General features: G+C 38.6%; 1 protein-coding gene across 3 annotated transcripts; it reads left to right on the top strand.

Annotated features, from left to right (window-relative positions):
• Nucleotides 1–120: 120 nt before the first annotated feature.
• Nucleotides 121–19684, top strand: DHFR (dihydrofolate reductase). 3 transcript variants are annotated; one of them, XM_026083819.1, is made up of 7 exons: nucleotides 121–154; nucleotides 347–396; nucleotides 3330–3435; nucleotides 4275–4401; nucleotides 16001–16116; nucleotides 17790–17905; nucleotides 18263–19684. In XM_026083819.1, the coding sequence occupies exons 2-6, from the start codon at nucleotides 372–374 to the stop codon at nucleotides 17875–17877; spliced, it is 462 nt and encodes a 153-aa protein (XP_025939604.1). In that variant the 5' UTR covers nucleotides 121–154; nucleotides 347–371; the 3' UTR covers nucleotides 17878–17905; nucleotides 18263–19684. The 3 variants fall into 3 exon arrangements, with proteins under 3 accessions (XP_025939604.1, XP_025939605.1, XP_025939606.1); XM_026083820.1 differs by lacking the exon at nucleotides 121–154 and adding an exon at nucleotides 159–187; XM_026083821.1 differs by lacking the exon at nucleotides 121–154 and adding an exon at nucleotides 178–199.
• The last annotated feature ends 285 nt before the right edge of the window (nucleotides 19685–19969 follow it).

Below are 19969 nucleotides of genomic sequence, written 5' to 3'. Positions count from 1 at the left end.
CGTTGCGCGCAGGGGCTCGTAGTCGGGGGAGGGGCGGGCAGGGCGGGAAAGCTGCCGGCGGGGCGGTTGGCGGGGCCCGGCCCGGGAGCGGCGGCCGGGAGCGGCGGCCCCGGGGCGCAGGGGGTGTCGGCGGGCTCGGGCGCGGCGCCAGGCCGTGAGTTTTCCCCTGCAGACTCGGGGCCGAAAGGTCACGTTTCAGGCATGGCACTGAGCCGGGCCGCGCTGGCCCCAGCGAGCCTCCCCTCCCGGGGCGCTGGCAGCGCTTACGTTATGGTTTTTTACAACCAGAGAAACAAAAATTATTCATAAACGACGTTGTAATTTTTTTTCCGTGTTTTGTTTCTAGGAATGAGTATAAGTATTTCCAGAGAATGACTAGCACATCCCATGTGAAAGGTAACGTTTTATGTGTTGCCTTAGTATGACACTTAAAATAGTTCATATTGTAGCAGTCACAAAAGAGATCAGTAACTTCCTTTTTCCAAAATTTCAAAGTCCTTTTTCCCCAGACAGACTGCCCTTCTCCCCCTCCCAGGCCTCATCAACCTCAAAATGTTCCCTAGCTTTTTCTGTTTGCTCATTAGTAAAAGACAACATGGAATTATATAATGTATTGCTATTTCTTCTTTTAATATTTTATGCTTTAAACAAAATCATTTGTATTTTTGTATAAATCAGACAAAGGACTCTTTACTGAAGGTCCAAAAAGTATTTAACCCCTTTATAAGTATATAATCTGCCAGTTAAGTTAGAGGAAGAAATTGGAGATGACTCAGATGTTTCTTTGCTGCAATTACTTTGTAAACAAACAGAATTTCAAAATTTTGTCTCCCAAGTGACTAGAAAACAGCATCTTTACCTGCAACTCCAAATGAACAAGTTATGAAATTATCGTTTTTTCTGTGTGTTGGTTTATTAACAGTTTTTTTTTCTCAGTCTGTGTTAGCTTATCTAACTCTTTTGTGTACTCCATGCTTGGCCGTTCATTCCCCCCTCTGGCTCCTGTGACAACAAGTTGATGTGTTTGTTTGGGTGCTGAGCCATCCCAGTGTGCTCCATGGGCCAACAAAAAGCCCTAACCAGACTGATTATATGCAGCAATAATTTTCAGGCTTAATGCCTTTGCAACAAAGTAACATGATAGGTTTTATCTCACCAAGTCAATAGAAACTGTTACTGCCATGTCAAAAAAAATCACGGGATCAGCATAAGTAAGCAGGGACAGGAATACAAGAGATGGGATGGGTCAGCTAATTTGTTCTGACTGGGTACTTTCCGCTGCAAAATAAACAGGTCTTGCTGCCTTGCCCTGTTCCTCTTTTGCCCTGGCTTTACTGTTTGTTTGACTCTTCATTAAGCTGTTTAATTCTGTAACCTAGCAGACTACTGTCTGGGCTTCCCTTGGGACTGCCAGCACAAGTTCATGGTGGGAGTGGGCAGCCAGGGAAGGAGGCCCTGGGAGAGGAGAAGTAGGACCTCCCTGACTGGCTTATTGCATCTGGTGCAGTCATAGCCACCATGGCCAGGATGGTTTATCCTCAGCTTTCTGCTGCTTCTCTGTTTTCCAGTATGATTATTCTCTTTTTTTCTTTTTTTTTTTTTTTTCCCAAGCCCCCTGCTCAAACGTTGTCTAGCAAAACTCATCTGTTCGCTAAGATTTCTGAGCAGCCTAACATGTATCATTGTTTTGATCAAGGGACATATTCCTATGTTCTGCTTTGAAGGTCTGTTCTATATTCCATAAGGAATGTTTAATCTCATTTTAACAGTAGTCTTAAGTGAAGGATGTTAGTTGTGTTTTGGAGATTTAACTCAGCCTATTGCAACCTGGTGTACAGAAAAAGCAGAACACAAATGTGTACGTCTGCAAATTCCATCTTATATGACACCAATAACCCATAACCAACAACAGATGTTTTAAAAATAAATAATAAAAAAGTTTGCTCTGTCCTGCATGTAAATCTCTTGATAAGCTATGATGTTAGATGCCAAACAGTGAAGCTGCTTCATAAACAGAGCTCCTGATGGATTATGCTTCCATAAAACTTAACAGCAGGGCTACCGCATTTGGCTCAAAAAAGTCCCAGTCACAGATTTTTGAAAGTGGGAAGAATACAGTGGAGAAGCATCACCTGATCTTGCCTTTGTTCTGCTTGCATAACTGCAGTGGCCACTGCTGAAAAAATAGATATTGGTCTAAATGGACCTTTGTTCTGGTCCAGTATGCATCCCACTATGGATCTTCAGTAAGAAAAAGCATACTTTCCTAAACAGTTTGTGCCTCGCCTCTGACAGTGATGCCAATGGTCTGTGCTAATGCATCTAAACTGACAGTGCAGTAAATCTCTTGGGAAGAGAAGCTTAGGAAACACTCTCATGAAGCTTAGGAATAGAGCACGCTATCTACAGGAAAAGTGTTAAGGCAGTTCTCATACACATTTGAAACATGAGTTCTCTGGTGTGATACAATAGATTCAGCATCTCTCAGACCAAACCAGAAAAGACCTCTCAGACCAAAGCAGGAAGAGTAGCTGTGAACAAATCTCATTCTTCTTTCCAAAATCCCTCCTACTGCATTAAGAAACTTTCTGCGTTACCTTGTATGAGTTGCTTACTCTCCATGTTCATTTCTCTGTCTACTCTACTCTATCTGATCATAAAGGGAAATGCTGATAACCTCCTTCTCATCAGGAGATATATATGAGAAATAATCAGCTTATGAATGTTGGATTTTATCAGAAATAATATTTATGGGTGAATTCTAGAATATGTTTGAACATCTGTTGCACCTCTGCTTTTGGATTAAATTCAGCTGATTTTTCTTCTAAAAGTTGTCCTTAAAGCTGAGGCAATTATTCCTGATCATGTAAATAGAATGACAAAACATACAAACACAAAACAGACTATTCCATGCTGCTTTGGGATTTATGCAGAGAACAAGAATGTTTATTTACACTCTGAGAACTACTTTGAGGATGTGAGTTGGTCTCACACACTGGGATGAATTTGTCCCCATAGACATAGTTGAGCCAATGGCAGTGTAATGCATGTAACATAACTTTTTGATACTCTTTCAATTGAAAGTTTACAGCTGTGCATAAGACTACTTTGGTTTGTTGTCAGCTGCCTACCAAGGCTTTCAGGCACAAACATGTTCTTCTATGCATGTGAGTAACTTCAGAATCAGAGCCTAAACTTGTGCTTTTGATAACCACTGAAATTGAGCTCAGAAGGAGGAGGTAAAGTCCAGTAGATGTCACTAAACTACCAAAACAAGTTTAGTACAGCAAAGAAATTCCCTTTAAATAAATGTTTTCTCTCTTACTCAGGTAAACAGAATGCACTGATAATGGGTAAAAAAACCTGGTTTTCCATTCCTGAGAAGAATCGTCCTTTAAAAGACAGAGTTAATATAGTGCTCAGCAGAGAGCTCAGGTATGTATGTGAAGAGTTATGAGCCTGTAAAACAAATAACAAATCTAAACGAAAAAATATGGATAGCATGACTTTATAAAGTAATTCTAAATGTAATGTTTTTATATCTGTTTAGAAAATATCTCTCCTGTTGTTTCTGAGTGATATCATTACTTTATTCTTCTTTGCATAAAATAAATACTAGTACTGGATCTACATAGAAACCACCATGTCAGTAGTCCTTATGACTCATGTATTTAATTCTATTTCTCTAGTTTCTGGTTACTGACTTAATTATTCACTTTTCTTGAGGCTTACTTTTATTAGCATTTAAGGGAAAAGAACATGTCCTTTTTCGGAGCTTTTTTTCTTGAATGCATCACCCACAGTTACCCAGGCATTCTTAAATAAAAATGTTTGCTTATAGTGGTTTATTGCTTTGGAAAGTGTTGGTGGGGTTTTTGGCTGAATATGAGGTGTGGGGGATTAGAGGCTTTCTTTGACAAGTTTTATTGGGAAAATATTAATGTTTTAGAATTGGGTAGAAGTCTATATTTGGTTAGATATATAGATATTTAAGTTCCTCCATTATGCTTTTTTCCCATCTGATACAAAACTTCAGATCTATAACTTATAATGCTTCTTAAGTCACACTTATGATTGAATTCTAATTTATTAAGCATCCTACAGTCAGATGAGAATTCTAACATGATTTAACAATAATAAGCATTTCAAAACAGTAAACTATTGTGAAAGATTTAATCACTTGTAAATTCAGCAAAATACATTATATGTCTAGATTGTATTGATTATCATGATGAATGTCCTTTAAGTTAAGTAATAAAACTTTGTTTTTCTAGGGAAACCCCAAAGGGAGCACATTATCTCTCCAAAAGTCTGGATGATGCTTTAGCTCTTCTGGATTCACCGGAATTAAAAAGCAAAGTAGACATGGTTTGGATTGTCGGAGGCACTTCAGTTTATAAGGTGCATTTAGAGTGAATACTCTTAAATTACTCATTTTCTGCAGATGGGAGAACGATGGCTCAAGTTCCTGTTACTCCCGCTTTAGGAAGTTCAGGGACAAGCTTTTGCCTCATTATGACCCAGCAAACTCCAGTGATGCCAATAGGTCAAGTCTTGGAGAATAAAATTCCTATTGGCAAGTTTAAAATATCTGTCCAGGTGACCAGATGTAGCTCTTGCTAACCATCAAGTGTCTTACAGTCCTGGTGCTTTTGAGAGCTTTTCTTAAATATCTAAATTGCTAGCTTACTTTTACATATATTGCTACATTTAGTCTACTAAGGCAATAGACTGGCTCTGCAGAGGATGTGGACATAAGGAAAAATGGTCCAACATTTTCGCCAAAGTATGACACTTTATACAGGTATACAAGTAGGAAAAGAGGATTTGGAGAACCAGGCAGGTAATGGTGTCAGCAATGGGAGGAGATAATCATAAGGGAAAATGTAGAACTGACTCTGCTTTTTCATATCCAGCAACCAGACATCCCTGCTGTTCCCACTCCCCAGGTTTCTCTTGTTATCCTGGGTGTCTCAGTGTCTCTAGTGTCCATTTGTATGCCAAAAAGATGGCGCATACCACTTCCTTCTTAGGAGCATCTTTGCACACKCAAAGCCCTGTATAAACTGTCCTTTTTGCCTTTGGGATTCCYCACAAATGGAGCACTCCTTTCCTTAGCTAAGCTATTAGCTATGCAGCCATGAAGAATATTATAAAAGCTCTCTTTTCCCAACCCTGTGTTTCCTCARTCTTCTTTTTCCCCTCCCTCAATCCCTTCTTCTTGTCTTCCTTTTGTGTATATATACAAAGTTTAGTCATCTCTTGTTGCCTCTATTCACTTCTCTAGAGTCGTCCTTTCAGCCTTACACACTCCAGGTACTGCCATTTAACACTTAATTAATTTTGTCTTCATTTGTATGTTCTCATATAATTTTCGTTTGTTGTCAAACAGTACCACATTAAATATGATGGTAATAGACCCTAGTTCCTATCGCATCAATCGGGAGGACGTGGAATATGGAAGACCATAAGCATTCTTTCTCCTAATAAAAATATCTTAATTAAAAAAATTATAAAGCATACCCTTTATCAGTGGTAAAGGAAAAGGCTGTCCTGTTGCTGTCCTTTAGCCATTCCAGGTATGCTGAAAATATACTCCACTTGTTTAGCACTTGAACTACAGGGCTGTGATCAAAATACCATCATGCTCCTAGCAGCAGATTAGGCTAGTAGTATTTTTTGTATATGGAGTGGTAAAATACATGTTCTGATATTTCTTGCCTTTGCAGTTTATGCCTTGCAGAGAGGTATGTTTCATGAATCTCTTCTCTGTAACTTAGGGAATGTGTCTTTTACAGGAAAAAAAAACCCAAAGGTAACTAGGTATTACTAAGGCTGTAAGAAAAATATGATGCAGATGCAAATAGCCTTTAAAACAACAGTTCCTCTACCTTTTTTTTTTAATTTGTAGTCTTATAATCACCTTTAGGTGTGCTGAAGTCTTCTCACCATGTATTTGATGTCCAAATCCATTCACTCTAAAATCAGGTATTATCATAAAGAAATAACCTATACTTCATTCTCAACCATTAAAATGTCTGCTTCCTGGTAGCAAGTGGCAGGTTTATTTTTGGAGGCAGATTCTCTTCAGATTAGGCATAACTGCCCAACAGGAGCAAGAGATTGGATTTGGCTTCTGCCTACAATTCTGCAGGATACACGGTGTGAGCAGAAGCAATTACCTCTTATGCCCGAACAGTCATCTAGTGCTGCAAAGACTGATAATTTTTGCTTGTTCTTACAGGAAATTCTATATCGTAGGCTTCTAATTTCACTATTTTCTCCTGCGTCAGTTGATATTTCATAGAAAACAATGCCATTTTTAAGACCATTACTCACCAGTACTTAGAAAGATTATAAATATGCAGTCTTGATCAAGAGAATTTTTGCAGCATATTGCTGTACTGGTCACCATAAGGACTCTGACTTAAAATTTGAACTGTTTTCCCTCTTTCAAGCTTCTAATCAAGATGTTTCAAAGGAATTTGTAATTCACCAGGGAGAAATATGACAGTTTCATACAGATTCTTGTATCTAAACTACCATTATGATCTTAATTAAAAGGGTTTGATAGAAGCTGTACACCTTTATCAAAACTGGAGGTAATATTTTTAGTGCCTGTATTAAAGATGCACAAAGGATTACTGGAATATTACCATTAGACCATGTAGTAATGTGTGGGAAGTAAAATATCAATTGGTAATTGAGTGAATCATTTTATTCAGTAATAGTAGGTATTTGCTTTTAAAGCCTTATTTTGATCTTACTACTTTGTATGGCTTAAAGGTTTAGGACAGACTGTTTATTCGGTATAAGCCTGTTATGGAGAAAGTGGCTGTAACTACTTTGGTAAGTAGATGCAACAGGAGCGGTTTGAAACAGGTAGTGTTGAGTATGTGACATTTTCACTGTTAGCACTTTGAAGGTTTAAACCCAAAGTTCAAATCCTTTGAACCAGGGAGAGCTTTATGAGGACAAACTTTGATGAGGAAAGCGGGTCACTCTGGAAAGCATCAAACTTTACTTTCATCTGTCTCCTGCAGATGATGGTCCCTTCTCCAACCATCATCAAGCCTTTTCTATTCCTGATCCTGTACCTGGCTTGCTTCTGTTCCTTCTCATTCACAAGTCACACTGTGGTGCCTGCTGAGTAAATTCTCTCCTGCATTTGAGTGTGGCCACACAAGATGCAATGGAGAGGGAACAGCAAGCTCATGCATATGCTCACGGCACTTACTTTGGGAGGACTCCCTTGACTGCCTGTTACAGACTGCTGCAGACTTCTCGAGGACTGAGTAGAAAGATGGGGATAATGCCATTTCTGGAGTCTTCACCACTGCAGGTGCTCTGTTGATAAGAGGTCCTCGGCACAACAGATGAGCTCAGGCTGGTAGGATCTCATTGTTCTGGGGATTCTGGAGAATAAGAAGTGTATGTAGTAGATGTGAAGGTGCACAACTGAGGCCATCTGCCAAGAGTTTGCACTACAGCTCTGCCACTGCCAGACATCACTTCCAGAATTCATACCTTTCTTCTGCCAAGAAGAGAGAAGTAAGCCTGCCAGCTGCTGAACACCTACAGTGCAACTCTCTATTGCTTATGGCCTTCTTGCCCACAGCTCCTAGGTTCTCAAGCACAGTTTTCTCCAGAGTAGTGGAAAGCACTGGCATAAGCTGCTTCTGCCTCAAGTACCTTGAAGATCAGAGGAAGGTGAGCTCTGAACAGGGTGGCTGTCAAAGTCCACTGGTATGTTACCTCATGCCTTGTTCAACAGCATACTGTGGGAGACTGTCTCAGTTGGGACCTTGTTGACCAGGGGAAGGCAGAGCAGCTAGACATGGTAGGTATTTTGGTAGGGGACAGGGAGGGCTGAGCAGAGTATTGGTGTTAGGAAGTGAGAGCAGAAAGGATAGAAAACAGCTGCCACAATCCATTGAATAGAGACTGGTTCAATAATCTCATTCTGCTTCAAAGTGTCCTCAGGGGTAAACTTTTGAGGCTGGTTGTTGTCTGAGGTTTTGCTAAAAGCAACCTTCATCTTCTTAAATTTGATTTGATACTGCTCACCTCATGAGATTTGTAATCTTGTGCTACAGCCACAAGGTAGTAATCTTGCCTGCAAGGAAATTTTTGGACTTCTCACAGTACAGGTTTACAAGCAGCATCCTTGAATCCCAATGTGACACCATGCTGGATCGTCAGCACTCTATATGATCTGCTGAGTTGGAGGAGTTGATATTACTATTGACTGTGTGGATGAGGATGGAGAAATAGAGCGGCCCAGGGAAGGCCAGTAGATCACAGCAAATTTGAAGGTGTTATGCAACATGAGAGGCACTCCATGATGTTGCATGAGCACTTGAGGTTCTGAGAGCCTTCTGCTGGCTCTTGAGTGCTTGCTATGTGCTGGAAAACTTGTGGTGGTGTGACTCACTCATTTGTTCTGTCCTTTGAGTCCCTATCAGAGGTTGGAGCATATCAGACATGCTCCTGAAACAGATTTTTTGTTTGGTTTCATCCCAAATAAATTCAGTTCATGAACGCCAAGATTGCTCCCCACTGCAACCAAAGTATGGTAAGTGGGGACAATTGGAAGACTCACTTCAAAACCACATTTCTGATCTGAGCTAAGACAGTAATGTAGGTGCACTCTGTATGGAGGTAGTCTCTTAACTGAGAGGTTCAGATCTTGGCTTTGATTCTGAAAAACAGTGCTACCTGGAGAYCCTAAGGGAGTTTGGTGAATATAAATTACGTCAACCTTTTTAGCAGATTTAAACTGTGTGTTTTAAATTGATTAAAAACAACATTCAGATTTTACTAGAAATCGGAACCGRAAGTCTAGTCACATCCCCAATATTGAACAGAGGCTTTATGATGGAACTTTTTAAAATACAGGCATAGGTTTACTTATGTGGAGGGAACAGTCTTACAGTAATGTTGTTTGTTGAGTGTTTAATATAAATCTTGCTTTGTAAAAATAAGCAAGCACACATCCCTAGCAATGAACTTAACCAGTGGAAAAGAAAACTAGCAACAAAACTTAAAAAAAAATAAAATAAAAATTTGAACAATATATGACTCAGGTCCTCATAACCAAGGCCTCTTTAGTAAAACTAAAACAGGCTATAGGTCAAACAAGTTTTCACCTTGATAAAGCAGTTTTCTTTAAACTTCTATTTTATATGTTCCTACTCAGATTGTTGCTTTCTCAATGCCACAGAAGCAAACAATGACATTCAAGGTCACATTGCTGAAGTACAGAATTGCATTCAGGTATTAAATTTGGAGAACAAACTTGTAATTTTGTAACAGAACAAGAAGTTCTTTTTCCTTCATAAGAAGTTTTGTTATTTTTGCCATTTAGTTAATATCTAGGCTGGGAATAACAGAAAACAGATGCTTTTGATAAATAGCATTTGGGGAAATTCTTCAAAGAGGCTTGAGCTGGAAAATTAAATTTCCAGTGATCTCCAAGGGAAAACTTTATCTAATTTTCATGCTCAGGTGTCTTCCTATGTATTAATATTTGACAGCTTGAATACCTTATTTTGTGTTCGGTAATCTCCTATTCCCTTTCATTCTTCAAAGTTACTGAATTGTAAAGTTGCTATTCATATTTACTGCAGCAAGTCTCTTGCAGATGATTAATTACCCTCTTAACTAGAATTTATTGACTAAGCATATAAGCCTTACTTATGAATAACCTGAGTGGGTTGGGAATGCTGCGTTTGCTAAGCTTCAAATCTTTGCTATACCATAAGGGTGACTCCTTTAAGAGAGAAGTATTAATAAATGGCGTCACTAGTTTTGTTGTGGGTTTTATTGTTTTTTTTTTTTTTCTCAAGCCTGCCAAAACTTTACCAGCTAATACTTGATACACTTTTTAAAGATTACATTTTACTTAGAATGTCTGGATTTCCTATAGGCTATAAAAGAAGTAGTAATTTCTCTCCCTTCCCTGCATGTAAGACAAAATGGTTTTAAACTGTGTACCTATTAGAATAGAGACTGACATGTATATGCTGCTTTTTGTTTTTAAAGAGTTACAGTCAGAAATGTGACCAGGGACTGAGATTCAATTATGAGAGAGCTGGGCAGAAAGCTCATTTTTCCTTGCTCACCCACTGTATTCTTGTGGGTTGGCAGCRCTGCTGTTCTCTTGGAACATAGCTGGCAAAGAACATGTTGCAAAGAGCAAGTTCCTCTGAGCGGGGCGAAGCCAGTGACACAGAGGGTGTCACACTGCAGGCCAGAAGCATTACTCTGCTCTGTGAGGAGTCAGTGCAAAAAGCATAGCACTGCGTTGGTTTCCTTGTTAGTTCTGTTTCAGAGTAAACTAATCAGCATGGCTTAAACCTATTAAAATTTTTTGAAAACCAGTAACATTACTTTGTGTAAAGTGAAGACTCAAAACTAATCACAGAGGACAGGGTCTTCAAAACCACAGCTTTGTGTGAAAACTAAATTCAGTATCCTTTGCTATGCAGGGTGTCACACTGGATGATTAGGATAGTTCTCCTGGCCTATGGAAGGAACATCTTAGTGTGCAGCTGGCTGTGACAATGCAGGGAAATTTGAGGGAGAAAGTGATTGTTTTGGTGGCACAGTTGCTATGTTGTTTCCCTGTCCCACCAAACTCATGTTAGTCTTATTCTATTATGCAAGTATTGATGGTCCTAAGCACTTGCGTATCCAAGGAAGATTGCTGTCTTCCCAGCATATAAGCAAATGGAATGCTTATATTTTATTATTGCAGTGCCATTGAATCCTTCTTTATGGAAGAATTTTCCCACATGACTTTGTGTAGCTGTTTGAACAGGAAGACGGCAATGGGAAGAAAATTTGGCCTCTATTCCTATGGCCTTTTAGGATCAGAGGAATCCTTTCTGAGAAGGATTAGAGCCATCTTAATGCAATTCTCTAACATCTCGTTTACATAAAAGTGACAGGGTCACAGCACTGCTGTTAACAGCACTGCAAGCCCCCCTCTCCCCGAGATTCATGTATTGTAAAAATATATCCATAACTAATGTAGTTTATGCCTCAGGCAGCCAATGCTGCTTGTTCTTACCTAGTCATAAATAAGATTAGATGAAGCAGAACTACAATACTAGCAATGGACTAGTGGGTTTAACTAATAATTTCTTTTAAGAGTTGAAGAACTCTCTTTGATGTATGAGTCTGTTTAACTAAGATCCTTGGAGATATGTGAAAACATGAAGGTACTAATTTAAAACCTATTTGAGAAGGACACAGCTAGCCTTTCCAGTACACTCTTCAAAATAAAGTCAAAGGATTTTTTTAATATGGGAAAGGAAGGTATAATACTCCTATTACTCTCAACCAAGCTGCCTGTCCTTATTCTTATGAACAAACATATTGATTTGACATTCCTTTGGGAAAAAATAATTACTAAAAAAGGTTAACGTATGAATCAGAGATRCAGTCACAAATCATGCAGCTATGAAAGGCTGTTGCTTTTTAAGTTCTCGCTGAGCTAATGGTAAAAGGAAAGGTTTAAAAGGCCCTCCTTTTAGAGTAACACATGGAGAAGTCTAGCAAGTAAAGTGTAACTGTTTCTGCAGGGGCAGGGTTTTCAGTAAAGCTGATGGAAGATTTTGGTTATGAAAGGTGCAGTTAATTTGCAATTGATGTGGCAGGATGCTGCTGCACCTGCCATTGTCTGTGGCAGAGAACAGGTGATGGGAACTATTGCAGTATTCCCTCCCTCCCTCCCTCCCTCCTGAAGTTTAGCCTTAGCAGCTTGGGAAGGAAGGATTTTTCAAAGGTGCTAATTTTCATGGTTATCATTGCGACTGACCTAAAACTTTGAGAGATTTTTAACTCTGAGATTTTTATATATATAATTACTTTAATACTCTTGTGACTTCAAAATACAGTTTGCATATGTGATCCAAATACATTTTAAGACTTGAAAACAGAATGCAAATGAAAAGAATGTTTCTCTTGAAATTTTTTCTTTTATAGTGTTCTCTTATTTTGTTTGGATTAGCAATGCTGTTGTCTAGTAGCAGAAAGACACTTGAAAAATAAGGGCCTCACATGGTTGCTTTGTCTACTGTATTTATTTTATGTAATGAGTAGAAGACAGGAAGGTAGAAGCACTGTGTGTTCCTTCTAAAACCTGAGAATCTTTAAATGACTAGAGGTAATTTGTCCCTTCTGCAGCAATCAGTTGCTATGCCTGCTAGATTACAGTGATTTGGTGATAAATCTATAAAAGATTAATTTTCTATATAGTACTTCTGAAACTGCTTGTAATGTGCAATCACTGTTTGCTGCAGAGCTTTAGGGTATGTTTTACCCTGCATTCTACAAAGAGAAACTACCCCAAGGTGATGATCCTATAAGTGCAGACGTAATCTAATCTTACGTGGCTGTCAGTCCAATATGGTTGGAGAATATGAGGAAGGTCACCTCCTTTTTGCTTCATGATTCAGAGATGGGCCCACTGAGGGGTGTTTAGAAGACAGCAAAAGGACCAGGGTATGCTGAAGATCCCTGGATAATAAAGGACTCCGAATCATACAGAGGGTGACTTACCTAGGATAACAGRGGTCCTGATGCCCCAGCTCTCCTGTCCTTCCTCTCTTGTGGAATGTCATCTGGGTTTGAGGAGTGGTTGTGCTGTTTCTGAAGGAACAGCTCAACAGCCACAGTTTTTTGATATACTGTGCTCTAAAGTGAACTTAGATCAGATTTGCTTTTCCCTAGTATATCAGGCTGTAGTATCTTACAGGGTTCAGTAGCTACTATATAAGCAGGTAAGCCTGTAGGCAGAGCAAACAGATGTGCCCATCCCAGGAAAACCAGTACATGTACAAATAGAATCCTAGGAGAATTAAGTGGCTAACAGAAAAAAAACAAAAATAAAACAGGTAATACTGAACTCATTTCCTACTTCCTGGAAATGGTTTGTCTGTTGAGTATCATACTAGCTTACCACAGTATTGTATCGTCATTGGAACTATGTATTAGTTACTGCATATTCTATTTAAATATGTCCAAGGTCTACTTACATATTCTATACCATGATATGTTCTATATGTCGTGTTAAAATTAAGTAGTATTTGCCTTATTCTGTTCATTACAATAAATATACATCATGTATAATTCCTTTATTAAACTCAGACTAAGTATTTCAAAATTCTATCAGATCAGCACTATGCATCCTGGAACATATTTCCATTACCAAGAAAAGGTAGTGAAATTCATAGGGTGAATTGGACAAGGCAAGCGTGAATAGAAATTGAATGTCAGTGAGGAACTACCTTAATCCTCGTGTAAATTTGCAGAGTTGTCCCTTCCTCTCCTGCCAGTTTCAGTAAGTCCACAGCAATAGTTTGCAGAGGAGGTGTCAGAGTCCAATGCTCTCTGACCAGGTTCTTTTAGATACCCCCCACACATGGAAGGTTTAACGTTTAGTACAAAGTTTACCTATTTGAAGTTACTGTCAGGGATCAAGGGCCACTGCTCCCCAAGGGACAGGAAGCCAGAAGCAGTAATCTGTTTGGTAAGGCAGGGGCTGTACCAGCTAGGGCTCATGGCTCATGGCGATGAGACAGGCCCGAGGTCAAGCCAGGAAGTCAGTCTGCATGGCAGGAACAATGTCTGGTGAGTGTAACCAGGGTCAGGTACAGCCTGGGCAGAGCTGAGGCTGGGCAGTCAGCCACGGTTTGGGGTTGGGGCGACCCTGGGCTGGGCTGAAATGGGGTCCTGGGCCTGGGCAGGGTAGGGGAGGCTGGTCATTGCTATTAAGGCCCATTAATGCCCTCAGGGCCCTTACTGTTACATAGGACTTTGATTTAGCAGACTGACGGAGCAATGTAGTTAAAACAWAATACAGGTACAAATTTTACTTAGCAGAGTATAGCAGTTGTAATATGCAGCTGAATCACAATACAAATGTGATTCTCCTTATGGATCTCTACCATATGCTAAACATCACAACACTGGGCATTCCCACTTGACGGGAAGGAATACATGGGCTGACACCAGCTCGAGCTCATTGTTCTCCTTCAAGCTCTTTCTGTTCATTGTTTGGTTTCTATAGGCTATTAGGCTTACGCAAACCTAACGACTTCCTGCAGCTTGTCTGACTGCACATGGACATATGCTGCACCATGGTAAATTTCAGATGTATGATGGTTCAAGTAGGTCTGCAGCAGAAACAGAGGAAATATAATTCTGTTAGAGAAACTTCTATTGCTGTCCAATATGTATTATCAAAAAAAACACAAAACAATTATTCAGCATTTAAACTTTAGTTCCCCATTTGATTTACTGCCTCCAAAACTTTCACAAGCTTATTAATAGTCTTCTAATTCACCTAACTGGTCACCTGAGGTTGTTTTCTGAGGTTTAAACCCTGGTTGTCATCTTTGGACTTATGGTATTTGTTTTGGAGAAAGGTGTAGAGATAAAAGTTAACATGGCTAAGGATGCTTAACAAGTCRAAACACATCATACAGGATTATGAATCAAGACTTAATTACATTTCCAGTTTCCATAACAGGCCATGACTGTGCCTGAGTTTTTTTTCCAATAAAACAGTAGGACATCTCTTGGAGAGAAAATGGGCAACAGTATTGACCTATCTTGACAGTACAGGGTTCTTGCTGAAGCACTGGAAAAATTCCCAATAAGCAAGATAGGAGCTTGATTGACTCCTCTACTACAAAACAAAAGTATCTCTGTTTACAGAACACAGCATGTTTTTATTAGTGAAGCAAGTTATTCTTACATTATTCTGTATATGAATGTTTCTCCTCTTACCTCACCCCCTTATTTAAAAAAAAACTTGGTATTTATAATACAAACTAGATGAACACCAGTTCAGTGCTGATGGATGTCAGTGTGCAATGACTTACCTTTTTCATTTTAAGGCATTCACTAGTAATAGAGCTGTTTTTCTAGAAACCAACTTCCCAGCAATTCTACCTATTAATTTTACCGGATTAAATTTGCATTTACTAGGCTACTGTAGTTGTTAAAGTAGTACCTAATAGCATACTGCATGGTGAATCACCTTTAACAAAGAACATTGTTCATTGCCGAAATTAGGGAAAGAAAGGCTGTAAGCATTTCAACAACTACATTGTATCCAGGCACCAGTATAGCTTTTAATGGGTTATTTTAATGTCAAGAAGGGCTGGAAGATGTGACTTTCCAATCTGATTTGGAGACCAAACTTCCTTTTTTAACTCCTGATTTTGCATGAATTTGTTAGTGAGGAACTATCCTAACAAGTATCTTCATAACCTTTTTCATACAAGGAATCTGGAAAATATTTGTTGTTGTTATATGATGTGTAATTAATATTATCTCTTTGACGTATTCCAGAAATCAAACTCTCACATTAAATTGACAGATAACTTAATCACTGGAGTTGCAAGCTCCTACAGACTAGAAAGCACTTGATGCTTATTGTCTTTCAGAGAGATATGATATAGAAGTTTCTTGTTGAAACTAGGCCATAACACTCCATTCTTCTCACAGAACTAATAGATTTTTCTTAACTTCTGTCAGATGCCCCAAGATCTGAGAGCAGGTCTTGCTGCCACTTAACACATGGAACTGGAACAAGACAAAATTGTCCTTTCAGGAAGTCCTCTTGGGCAAAGTCCAGAAGAGGAGATTGAAAATCCCACTTTCACTGCCTTGCTTAAACCCTGCAATATAAATAAAAGAATAACTAAGCTTCAGTTTTAGATAGCATAAATGTGTATGGTGTGTAAACTATAAGTAGAAAATATCCTAAGGTTCTTATCTCTTGGTTCTTTTTGAATGCTGCAGTGGTGATGTCTGGTGCGGATAGAACAAGAATTTGGAGAAGTGGTAAAGAAAACTAGCATTTCAAACATCTTATATTTAACATTGATGTCTTACAACACAATATTAGAATAATACTTCATGCATAGTTGAGCTGTTTTACAGTGAACAACTCTATTTTTAATCCTTTCTTTTGTTTTTAAAGGCAGCAATGGAGAAGCCAATTAATCATCGACTGTTTGTGACAAGAATTTTGCAGGAATTTGAAAGCGACACATTTTTTCCAGAAATTGACTTCAATGACTACAAACTTCTCTCAGAGTTAGTATAAAGATGCATAACAGTCTTGTGTTCAGATGGCAGAATTCATAGTTTACTTTGAATGTGTAAGGATACTATTAAGGCCACATTCTGTCTTGAGTTAGAGGTGTTCTTCACTATATGTGTTCCCCAGAGTCACATTTTATACAGAATTTGGAATTCGTCCACTTAGAGCACCCAGAATGGACAGGTTTTTGAAACTTGTGTTCTTCAACCTTCCTGTAACCTTGACAGAGGAGAATTACATTTGTCTGTCAGTTTGCTAGCAAAGCAACTTTGTTACGGTTTCTCACTTAAAAATTATTTAAATATTTACTAAGCTTCATAATTGTCAGTATATTATTAGTCAGTAGGTTATTTTAGTCTCTGTGAACGTCTTTGCGGAATTGTCAAAGACAAATGAAATGGGTTTGAACAGGAAGGGTTGAGCCTGTACATTTTTTTAAGATTATTTCTTTCTCTTAAGCAAATTACTTCTTCCCAGAAAATTTTGTAAGAACCAGTATTAAACTGTAAGTTTCTGCCATTCATTCTGGTTTCTTTTTATGTTGTCCTTATCATATTCCAGTCATTCATTTGTGTTCTCTCTAAAGAGATTACATCCAAAGGGTAGTGGGGTAGTAGCAAAAATTCAAAAGAATTTCTGTCTCAAGAACCAGCACAAGGAAAGAAACTCTTCCTCTTCTTTCTGCTCTCCTTTTTCCTTCCAGCTAGTTACAGATCAGCAGTGGAAGAAATATGAAGTAAGGCAAGTCAGGTGCTGTGCCTGCAACCCCATGACACAGAAATGGATTAGCACTGAAGTGGGGAAGAGTAGGTAGGGGCGGGAAAGGAAGGATGCTGGAGAGACAAACAAGATGAGTGGGAAGGATGAGTCACCTCCTTCAACTCTAACATATTCTGTACTGCTCTGTGCCTTATATCATAAGCCTACTTCAAGATACTGATCTCTGATCCAAAGCTGCCCTCTCTCCCTCTTGGTTGTTTCTCAGGAATACTTTGCTTGGTTTTGGCCAATGAACTGAAATCAGAATTTGGTCTTAAAAAATGAATTTATAAAAAAGCAGACATTTTTTCACCCACTAAAATAGAAACCTATGAGAGGTCTGTCTTTGCAAATAGAATGTTAAATTTCTTCCTCCCTCGAAGTCAGCGTTACTTATACAGAATTTTTATTCTGTTACAGGGAGCTGAAGAGATTTTTAAAGTGTCTATTAATAAAATTGTTTTAGTAAAGCTGGAATAGAGGGAAACACTTTGCAAGGTAGCAGTCACCTGCTTTAAGAAGCTGTCATAGAACTTGTAAGAGGCCTTTACCAATAGCATTTCCTTTAAACCATCTGAGTAAAGCAAAAATGTTTGTGTCTACCTCTGCCTCTACAGACATTTTAAATAATATGGTAGAGGCTTTAATCAAACTGTTAGACTTTTTTTTTTTTTTACATTGATGTATACTTTCTTGATTTCAAATGGTGTGTATACAGGTTGCTGATAGTAGTTAACATGATTCCTAAAAATAGACATGTAATCAGTATTCCTGTGGTAAGGGTGGTATTTTCATCTCCTTTTTCAAACAACTCTCTTTTCTGATTGATTGGATAAATTACTGGTGACTCATAATGATATTTTTATCTACTCATTGGCTTTTGCTTTTTCCCTTACTCTCTCTCCAGATACCCTGGTGTCCCTGCTGATATCCAAGAAGAAAATGGCATCCAGTACAAATTTGAAGTGTATGAAAAAGCTGTCTTGGCACAATAAATAAGGCTTTCTGTACTTCTACATAAGGGTAGGCATTTCAAATCATAAAGTCTTATTGAGTGTAAATATATATGTATTACATTGTTGCCAGAAAATCCTGCTTGACAGTACAATACTTCAGCAGTGAATGATTCCAAAAAACATCCCCACCACTTTGAATATACATGCTGCAGCAGAAATATGAGTGCAGTCAGCAGCATGAAGGAGGTAGCTCTAAGGAATGCCCCAACTAAGGTTGCATGAGACCTTGTATTGATCTTTACAACCCAAGGCAACATCCGTAACAATTACTTGAGCAATGAAAGCAGGTAGACTGCCGTAAGAACTCTTCTAACTAAAACAGATGATTTGAATAGTGGGGGGTTTTTTGTTTTTTTTTTTCTAGTTTGGAGTATCTATTAATTCAAGAAGTCCAACACTGAGAAGGTATCAAAGATCCTGAGCTTGATTGGGATGGTATATACATTTATAACAACCTTTACAATGTGTGGAAGAAAGGGGAAATTAAGTTTGAAAGCATAACAAAAGGATGAGGAGGTGTGAGAGTGCTCAAGTCATGTTGAAATGGAGTCCAGAAGTCTCAGGCAGCAATCCAGGGATACACTGATCCTTCATGGAAGTCCTCTGTCATCATCTTAACCATCCTGGGTACACAGCCTACTTCATTCCTTTTGACTGAAAATACTGTATTACAGCTTAATCTGATAAAGAGGTTTAACTTTTCCATTGACCTAACACTTGTGTAAAGGCTTGCATTACTTTCTTAACAGAATCTGCGTTCTTGTCCCTTCTGAGTTTTATCAAAATGTATAGTGTTAACTTACTTTGTCAGTGTGATTTCAAATATTGCATTTGGCATAGAAATATGGATTATAAACAGATAATGGGTTTATGTTTCCTCTTTGGTTACACATAACTAATACAATAACATTTTGCATAATTATTCCCTAACAGTAGCAAGCAAGATACTGGTACTGTAATAACACTGGGATTCTAAAGGCATACAATACCAAGAGTTACCAAAACTGTTGGGTGCCAATACTATCACAATATCACATTATCAGTAATGCTAGTCTGTTGCTATGTTCTGATCAGCCCCGTCCTACTCCCCGGAAAGGTTGGCAGAGGGTAGAGGAATCCATATGCCAAGAGATATGGGGAGAAGCTGGGATGTACTTTGCCCCRCTATGCTTCCTTGTGCTACAGCTACCACCTTGAGGGGGAGAACATACCAGAAAGGATCCCTGCCTCCCAGTCACTGCAGGTCAACCTGAGAAAGGAGAGTTAAGAAACCGACCCTCAAAAATCTGCTGACTCTTTCCCCATAGCATTTTTAAAGCATCATCACATGAAGCAGTAGTGTGAGAGATTCAAGTGATAATGCCCAACCCTTAATGTTGCACTAAGGCCCAATCCTAATGTCAGTGAGAGCAGCACTGGCTATCAGCATATTTTAAACAGCACATAACTGGGTACAGCAGGAGCATAACAGCATCCAGTTTTTAAGAGAGAGTTGAAACTTGATTTTGCTTGCCTTTTAAAAAAAAAAAAAAAAGAAGAAAAGAAACCTCATTGATAAGGGAAAAACACTTAGAATATCAACTTAGAACAACCATCGAATTTTCCATGACAGTTTGACAACAGTTAACTAATACAAGGAATAATTTTTGCAGTTTCTGTCCTGGGTTGTCTTGATTGTTCTCTGTGTTCTTTTGCAGTCTTAAAAATCTAGGTACTTTCCTTTGTTGGTCTTCTTGTTTCATATGTGCTAACTTGACATCAGTCAATAAAGATTTAAACATCAATATTATATGCTTGTGTGATACAGCAAAAAGCCTACCAAGTTATAATTTGATAAATTTGCCAACATAAAGTAAAAGAGAATGAGGAGAAAGACTGTGTTTTGGGGGGATTTGGGTTTTTGTTTTTTTTAACACCAGTCACAGTCACCCAGATAATTAAGAGAAAATAACTTTCCAAAAGCATGAAACATTTTATATATATGAGTTTACATTAAAATATATATATATATAGGACAGGGTTAAAAGTTTTGCACAGCAAGTCTGCAAGGTGCTGTATTTAATGGCACTTG

The sequence above is a fragment of the Apteryx rowi genome, unplaced genomic scaffold (genome assembly GCF_003343035.1).
Source record: "Apteryx rowi isolate R43461 unplaced genomic scaffold, aptRow1 scaffold_616, whole genome shotgun sequence".
Lineage (NCBI taxonomy): Eukaryota > Metazoa > Chordata > Aves > Apterygiformes > Apterygidae > Apteryx > Apteryx rowi.
This window is presented reverse-complemented; position numbering and strand designations above follow the sequence as displayed.

Coding starts and splice junctions, on each gene's coding strand:
- DHFR (XM_026083819.1), top strand. CDS start 372: ATGACTAGCACATCCCATGTGAAAG. Junction 4,402..16,000: donor GAGGCACTTCAGTTTATAAG/GTGCATTTAGAG, acceptor TTGTTTTTAAAG/GCAGCAATGGAGAAGCCAAT. Junction 16,117..17,789: donor GACTACAAACTTCTCTCAGA/GTTAGTATAAAG, acceptor CTCTCTCTCCAG/ATACCCTGGTGTCCCTGCTG.